General features: G+C 40.5%; 1 protein-coding gene across 2 annotated transcripts in view; it reads right to left on the minus strand.

The window, feature by feature from the left end:
* AK3 (adenylate kinase 3) overlaps positions 1-8,979 on the minus strand; it is a 35,163-nt gene extending 26,184 nt beyond the window's left edge. For both annotated transcript variants that reach the window (XM_006768240.2, XM_015566892.1), the window contains exons 1-2: positions 8,829-8,979; positions 32-151 (exon numbers count right to left, since the gene is read on the minus strand). In XM_006768240.2, the coding sequence (XP_006768303.1) occupies positions 32-151; positions 8,829-8,979 (271 nt within the window). The remainder of the gene's footprint in view (positions 1-31; positions 152-8,828) is intronic.
* Between the last annotated feature and the right edge of the window lies 1 nt (position 8,980).

The raw sequence follows: 8,980 nt of genomic DNA on the forward strand, positions 1-8,980 counted from the left end.
GCAGCTGAAATGCTAGTGACATGTCACTTACCATCCAAGAGCCAGTTATACTGGGTGAGGTTTTTCAGCTCATGCAAGGCCAGCCGAGTCATGATATCATCTGGGATGAGCTTCCCTTGTTCAATGAAAGTCTTGGCTAACACACCAATTTCTACAGCAGAATGAGGGGGGAGAGCAAATCAGCAACTTATACGATCACAAAAGTGAAAAGACAACCCAGTGAATGGAAGAGGTTTTTATAAATCATGGATCTGATAAAGAACTTGTATTTAGAATATCTAAAGAATTCTTACACCCTACCCGTGGTCGGCAAACCGCGGCTCGCGAGAGCACTGGCTTGCAGACAGAAGCGTCCCGGGTTCCATTCCAGTCAAGGGCACATGCCAGGGTTGCGGACTTGATCCCCAGTAAGGGGCGTGCAGGAGGCAGCTGATCCATGATTCTCTCTCATCAATGATATTTCTCTCCCTCCCTCGCCCTTCCTCTCCGAAATCAATAAAAATTTTTTAAAAAGAATTCTTACAACTCAACAATAAAAGGAGAACCCACTTTTAAAAATGGGCAAAGGATATGAATACAAAAAGTAGATATATAAATAGCCAATAAGCACATTAATAAATTCTCAACATCATTAATCATTAGGGAAATAACAAATGGTAACCACAATGAGATACCACTTCACACTCACTAGAATGGCTATAATCAGAAAGATAAATAAAAAGTGTTGGCAAGAATGTTGAGAAATTGAAACCCTCATATATTGCTGGTAGAATTATAAATGGTGTAGCCAATTTGGAAAATAGTATGGCCGTTTTTCAAAAGGTTAAACAGTTACCTTATGACCTAGTAATTCCACTACCAGATATATATACAAGAGAAATAAAAACACTTGTCCACACAAAACTTATATATGAATGTTCATAGCAACACTATTCACAATAGCCAAAAAGTGGAAACGACCAAATGTGCATCAAGCAATGAATGGATAAGTAAAATGTGGCATATCCATACAAAATTTTATTACTCAGCCATAAAAAGATGTGAAGCACTGATATATGTTATAAAGTGTGTGAACTTTGAAAACATGCTAAGTGACACAAAAGACACTTATTGTATCATTCCATGTATATGAAATGGTCACAATAGCCAAATCTATGAAACAGAAGGAAGATTAGTGGTTGCCTAGGGCTGGGAGCATTAGAGAAAAATGCAGAATGACTGCTAATGGGAATAGATTTTCTTTTTAAGGTGGTAAAAATGTTCTAAAATTGCTTGTGGTGATGGTTGTACAACTCTGAATGTAATATGAAACACTGAACCATATATTTTAAGAGGGTTAACTTTACTGTATGTGAATTATATTAATAACGTGTAGGTTGTTGTTGTTTTTTTAAAATGAAGGATAAAAAATGCTCGGTAAGCAAAACAAAAAGCCATTTGTAATTCCACCACTACTCAGAGATAATTATTGTTAAAACTAATAATATAAAAACCTCTCAATATTTTGTTTTGTGAAAAAATAGTCCCATGCATAGTCTAATAGTCTTTTTCATTTATTACTAACAACTCTATATCAATAAACATTTGTGTACAATAGTTATTAAAATCTAAAGCCTGTAATGCTCCCATTAGAGTTTATTTAAAAGAAAAAAATTATTCAACTCCCTATGTCAAAGTCCAAGTTAATTATACTTCAAATTTTTACCCCTTCCCAAAATTAAATGCAAGGAATCTTATCGAGCATATTCTTTGAACAATTGGTTACATATATTCCTTTGATTTCCTATTATTTAATATTGTATCTGAACAGACTCATAAAAATACTGTTTCTTTTTGGATTCAAAAATTAACAAATTTGGGCCCTACCCGGTTTGGCACAGTGGGTGGAGTGTTGGCCTGTGGACTGAAGGGTCCCGGGTTCGATTCCGGTCAAGGGCACATACCTTGGTTGCAGGCTCCACTGGGGCCCTGGTTGGGGAGCATGCAGAAGGCAAACATCTCTCTCACATCGGTGTATCCCTCTCTGTGTCTCTCCCCCTCCCTTCCACTCTCTTTAAAAGTTGATTATCCAAAATAAACTAATTTTCTATAAAAAGTATACACAAAAAACAGAAAAGGAAGGTTAGAGGAAAATAGGGAAGGTTAAAACCAACTTTTGATTTTAAGGATAATAATCAGGAATTCTAAAACATACAGACATCAGTCTGAGAAATAAGTGTTAGCATTATATAAAAAGCCATTTTTAATTCTACATCTCCTTTTAAAGTTTGGTTTCTTATAACATTATCCAAACCAACCACACCTCAAATCTGAATTTGTTTGGAAAAATAAATAAATAAAATAGACAATCTGTTTGGTCAGCTATGAAGAACAAAAGGGCCTGGCCAACCTGTGAATAACAGTTGCTTTTTACATGTGCCAAGGGCTACAGAGAATTAACCTAGTTCCTGCCAAAATTACTTTTAGCGAAGTACATAAAAGTTCATTTTTAAAACATGTCTAAAGAGCCCTAGACAGTTTGGTTCATGGATAGAGCGTGGGCCTGTGGGCTAAAGGGTCCCAGGTTCCATTCCAGTCAAGGGCATATACCTAGGTTGTGGGCTCCATCCCCAGTCGGGGGCATGCAGGAGGCAGCCAATCAATGACTCTCTCCCATCATTGATGTTTCTATCGCTCCCTCTCCCTTCCTCTCTGAAATCAATAAAAATAAATATTAAGGGAGGGGGGTAAGAGATCAACCGAAGGACTTGTATGCATGCATATAAGCATAGCCAATGGATATAAGACACTGGGGGGTAGGGGAGGCCAGGGGATTGTCAAGGGCCGGGGGGAAAAAAAGGACACATATGTGATACCCTTTGTAATACTTTAAGCAATAAAATAAATAAATAAAAATAAAAAAATTTAAAAAACATGTCAAAAGAAAAAAAAATCTATCAGAATGACAGAGAATGAGACAAATGATAGGTTTATACCCAGTCAAAGGCTTTTTATACAAACTTTTCTCAAATAAGAAAGACTAAAGTCAACACAGCAGTTCCCTCTGGGGAGAAGAGGGAGATATGATTGTGGAGTTAGAGCGGGTGGCCCCAGAAGTACTGTTTTTCTGCCTGAGGTACATGGGCATTCATTTTATTCTTATAACCATACATAAACAATTGTGATACCTTCATGCATGGGATATTTCACTACATTATATTGAAAATAAAAACCTCTCTTGACCACTAGTCCGCCCTCCAACCATCACCCAATCTTTCTCCTTCAGGGAAGCACCTAGAGAGAGCTCCCATCCCAGTTCTATACTCCTCCCCTTCCCACTCTGCTTCAGGATAGAAATGCAACTCAAGAACTGTATGAAGGCCCTGGTCTGGCTTGATCATCTCTCTCCCCCACCTCCCTCCCCACCGTGTCCACCAAACACACAAGCCATGCCCCTAGCAAGGCGCTCCACAGACCCTGGGTCCTCCTAGCCTCTGCATATGCCTGTCTCCTCTTGGCTACCTGATAAGCTCTTCTCATCCTTCAATGTAAACCTTCCACCTTGTGGGCAACAGGAAGTTCCTCCTTTGGACTTCCATGTGGCAGACTTGTCTCCCCTGGAGCACCATCACACTAGCTGAAAACTAGCTGTTTACGTATTATTATCGATCAAATTGTGCCCCTCTCAATCCATATGTTGAAGCCCTACCTCCCGATGTAGCTGTATTTAGAGGGGGCCTTTAAGGAGATAATTAAGGTTAAATGAGTTCCTCAATGTGGGGCTTTAATCCAGTCTGACTAATGTCTTTATAAGAAGAGGAAGAGACACCAAGAACAAATGCAACAGAGGAAAAGTCACATGAGGACACAGTGAGAAGGCAGCCCTTTGCAAGCCATGAAGAAAGGCTACACCAGAAACTAACCCTGTCAGCACTTTGATCTTGGACTCCTAGCCTCCAGAACTATGAGAAAATACATTTCTGTTGCGTAAGCCATCTCGTCTATAGTATTCTCTTATGGCAAACTGAGAAGACTAACACACATGGCCACTTGTCTTCCATGCCTACAATCCAATTGTGCGCATACCCAAGCATGTCAAACTCGTGGCCGGCGGGTCATGAGTTTGATATGCTTGAAGGGAAATATACTCGTCTCTGTATCTCCAGCACCTAGCATACATTAGGTACTTGATGGATCCACGGATGGATAGATGGAGAAATGAGCTGCCTTGATTCCTGTGGATTCTAGCAATGGGATTTTAAGAGGCCTAACTTACTTTGTTTAAAAAGAAATCTAGCAAAAGCCTACTTTCTTTGAGATGATATTTATCATCAGGTTCATCTTTTTAAAACGCTCTTTAAACTATTTAAACAAACTTTAGTACACCCACAAAATAACAAAAGGGTAAAGCAATCCAGATGTCCATAAATCAAAGGATAAACAAAATGTAGTAAATCCATTCAATGGGACATTATTCAGCAATAAAAAGGAATTAAGTATCAATACCTATTATACACAGTGAGCCTGGGAAACATGGTAAGTGAAAAATCCCAGACATGAGAGACTACATATTGTATGATGCCATGTGAATGCAATGTTCAAGTAAGAAAACTGAGACACAAAGTACATTAGTGTTGCCAGTGGCACAGACTGGGTGGGGTGAGGTGGGAATGGGAGTCACTGCTAATAGGTATGAGGTTTCTTTTGGGGATAATGAAAATGTTCTAAAAGAAAATTAAAATCCTCTGTATTTTCATCACTGAAAACAATTGTAATGAACCCTTTGCTGATTTTTCTTTCTTTTTTTTGATTTTTCTTATATTCTTCTCTTCTTTGCTGCATTTATGTATTTGCAATTGTGTTATATTCTAAATTATTGCTTAGATACCTTTTCCCCTCACTCATTGTTAGCATGTTCACACATCATTAAACAATCTCTCTTGTTAAATTTATTTTTATTGATTTCAAAGAGGAAGGGAGAGGGAGAGAGAGATAGAAACATCAATGATGAGAGAGAATCATTGATTGGCTGCCTCCTACATGCCCCCCACTGGGGAACAAGCCCACAACCTGGTCATGTGCCCTTGAGCGGAATCAAACCTGGGACTCTTCAGTGTGCAGGCCAACACTCAATCCACTGAACCAAACCGGGTAGGGCCATATTAAACAATCTTTAAAATATTTAGTTTCATCAAAATTGCAAAATTACTGCCCTAGCCCAGCTGTGGGAAAACTACGGCCCGCAGGCCGGATCCGGCCAGTTTGAAATGAATAAAACTATTGAAAAAAAAAAAGACCGTACCCTTTTATGTAATGATGTTTACTTTGAATTTATATTAGTTCACACAAACACTCCATCCATGCTTTTGTTCCGGCCCTCCGGTACAGTTTAAGAGCCCATTGTGGCCCTCGAGTCAAAAAGTTTGCCCATCCCTGCCCTAGCCGGTGTGGCTCAGTGGTTAAAGCGTCAGCCTATGCACCGGAGGGTTCAATTCCCAGTCAAGGGCGTGTACCTGGGTTGCAGGTTTGATCACCAGTGAAGGCAACCAATCAATGTCTCTCTCCCACCTCTCTTTCTTTCTCTGTCCCCCTCCATCCCTCTCTTACACTCTCTCTAAAAATTAATGGAAAAATATCCTCAGATGAGGATTAGCACGAAAACAAAAAATGATTGCACAATTATTAATTTAAACATTGACCTGTTCTCAGACATTTGTGTTGTTAACCATTCTTTACTATAATAAATACTGCAATGACCATCCTTGTAGATGAACATTTGGCAGCATCTCTGCTTATGTCCTTCAAATAAACTCCCTAGTGCGGAATTTCGGTAACTGTAGTACCATCAAATAGTGCTATGTAGAAGGATGGCGCCAACTTACTCTCCAAACACCATTTCATGAGAGTACTTTATAACCCATGGCTGTATTTTATAGCTGAAGCTTAAAATCATCCCAGCAGATGTGAGTAAGTCCTGGAAACACGCTGCAACCTGCTGAGGGTAGCAAACCTGAAGTAGCTTAGAGCTGTACCTGGAGTCAGGAAACTGAAGATTGACCCTTGGACATTATTCGTCCGCCGTCTCCTTTAAAGGTGAGGGAACTGAGTTCAGCAGAGGCAAAAGGACTTGCTCAATAAAAAACAGCAGTCACTGGGGGACAAAGGTGAACACCCCGGTCTCCTGAGTGCCAATTAAATTACACTTCCCATGCAGCATTTACCAAGTTGAGATTCATGAGATAATTTTGGGTAGAGAAAATATTATCTCAAATAAAAATAAAGTTCAAATTTAAAAACCAATAAAAATTTCATTTCAAAGTCTATTTGAAAAATAACTAGTACAACAAACCTTTAATTTCATGAGCATGATGGCTTATTAAATGAAAAGGCTGAGCTACTTTAAAGAATCAAACCAGCGATCTCGCAGTGCATGGGACCTGGCATTCAACCTACTGAGCGACACCAGCCATGGCAAAGCAGTATTTTTTTTAATCTTTTTTAAAAATTGATTTCAGAGAGGAAGGAAGAGGGAGAGAGAGAGAGAGAAACATCAATGATGAGAGTGAATCATTGATTGGCTGCCTCCAGCACCCCAACTCTCCCACTGGGGATGGAGCCCACACCTGGGCATATGTCCTGACCGAGAATCGAACCGTGACTTTCTGGTCCATAGGTTGATGCCCAATCACTGAGCTACACTGGCCAGGCTAACGCAGTATTTTTTTAAATAAATGATAACATCTCTCTTTTGTTTCTGGGACATATCCAATCCATTCACAAATATTTAGTGCTGAGAAACAAAACACCTGTAATAATAATAATCTCATGACACCACCCTAAACTCCACTTTCTGTTTTCCTTGTTAAAGAATTCCCTGAAAAGACTCCAAAGAAAACAGATGCCTGAGGTAAGCATAACATCTTTCCTAGTGATCCTCTCCTCCCTCCCTCTAGCCTCTCTTTTCATGTTGTGGACATGAAAGAGGACAGGAGGCGTGTCAGAAATGTTAAGGATAAACAACATTGTTTCTGAATTTTAAAGAAGTTTACTTATTCGCTTTAAATTTATTTCTTTTAACATTTTGTGCTTTCACTAATTAACATATCCTTAACACTCCACTGAAGATGTTCTTGAACCACATAGTTATGCGTCAATGCTGGCTTATTTTTCATAGAGTTGCTTAAGGATTCTCTTTACTCCTTTCCAACTGGGTGCAGTACAGGAGACTGCTTATTGTTACCTAACTACTTCAAAATGTTGCATCAAGAACACTCAGGGAGGGAGCCAAGCAATTTAAACTTTTGAAGAAGTAGAATTAACTACAAAATACTTCATGATCTTTTTTTTAAAAGATCAGTGTTAAGAAGAGAAAAATAAAAGTAGTAATCCACCAGCTGAACTGAACTCCAAGACACAAACTAAAAACACTGGGGTGGTTGTTTTCTTCATTTAAATGTCAGCATTTTGAAAAAAGCAAACCCCACTTAGAAATAATCTACATGTTCATCAATAGGGGATCCATTAAATAAATTATAGTAGAGTCAGCAAATACTTATAGAAAAATTGACAGAATGAAAGAGATGTCAATGTTGTCATGTGGAAAGATAATCCAGATATAAAATGAAAACACACTGGTGCACAATACATATATAATATGATTTCATTTTACATAAAATAAGGCATATATATAAAATAAGGCTTGCACCAAAATGTCTAAAAGAAAACACAGGATATTGTTCCCCTAGGAAGAATGGGACTGAGGCGGGCCATAAGAAAGGGCTTTACTTTTCTTTTATGTACTTCTGTCCTGTTTCCAATCTCCCCCACTCCAACTCCTCCCCCCCCCCTTTTTTTAACCTTGTGCAGGCATTACTTCTGTAATTTTTTATTTTTTAAAAATATACATCCATGATGAGAGAGAATCATTGATGGGCTGCCTCCTGCATGCCCCTACTGGGGAGCAAACCTGCAACCCAGGCATGTGCCCTTGACCAGAATCGAACCTGGGACCCTTGAGTCCACAGGCCCATGCTCTAGCCACTGAGCCAAGCCAGCTAGGGAGGTAATTTTTTTTTTAAATGAGCTCCAAAATGAGTTTTACTTTGGAAAATAAAGATCAGCACTTTTGAGGGGGGTGGGGGGGACCACTTCACCCTGATGTTGACTTTTGGACAACAGCCTTAAGATATAATTTACATAAAATCGACCCATTGTCAAGTGTACAGTTTTTTACTGGATTTCATGCTGAGTTATACAAACTTATTTGGCATGAGAACAAAACAATCTTTCAGATAACCACTCACAAGAATAGCTTTTGTGCCTAAGAAATCTCTGGAGGTATCCAAGATCTACGCCAATTGTGTGACTGCAATGAGGGCAAACAGTGCTCTGTCTTCAGATTATGGGGCAAAGGTCAGAACCAGAAAATCCCATAGAGTTAACCAAGAAGTAGAAAAGAAAGAAAAAAGAAAGGAAAGAAGAGGAGAGGGAGGAAGGGAAGGAAGGAAGGAAGGAAGGGAAGGAAGGAAAACTTTTTAGGCGCAAGGGCACGTGGAGAATAAGCCCCAGTTCGCTGGACTCTTAGGAGCAGCTGCGACCGGGGCTGGACGTGCCTCTCAAAGCCAAAGGGTTTCCTTTGAACTTTGACGGGTCCTCACTTCGTAGTTCCTTCCGCGATCACCGCCCGCAGCTGTCCACGGAGGTCAGAGGCTTCGGTGAGCGGCCAGTCGCTCAGCAGTGGGAAGCAGATGCTGCGCCCGCATCCCTGGACCCGCATACCCCCGACGCGCATCGCCCCCAAATTCCAATCCGGCCACAGCGCACCGCGCCCCTCCCGCCCGGGCTCCCACCTGTGCCTTGAAGGATGTTGCCTCGGAGCAGATCCCCGCTGGAGAGGTGCTTCAGCTCGAAGTGTTGGGTAATGCGCGACGACACGGTGCCCTTGCCGGAGCCCGGCGCCCCCAAGATCACTGCGCGCAGTAGCCGCGTGGACGCCCCCATG

This window comes from Myotis davidii, unplaced genomic scaffold (assembly GCF_000327345.1).
Source record: "Myotis davidii unplaced genomic scaffold, ASM32734v1 scaffold83, whole genome shotgun sequence".
Lineage (NCBI taxonomy): Eukaryota > Metazoa > Chordata > Mammalia > Chiroptera > Vespertilionidae > Myotis > Myotis davidii.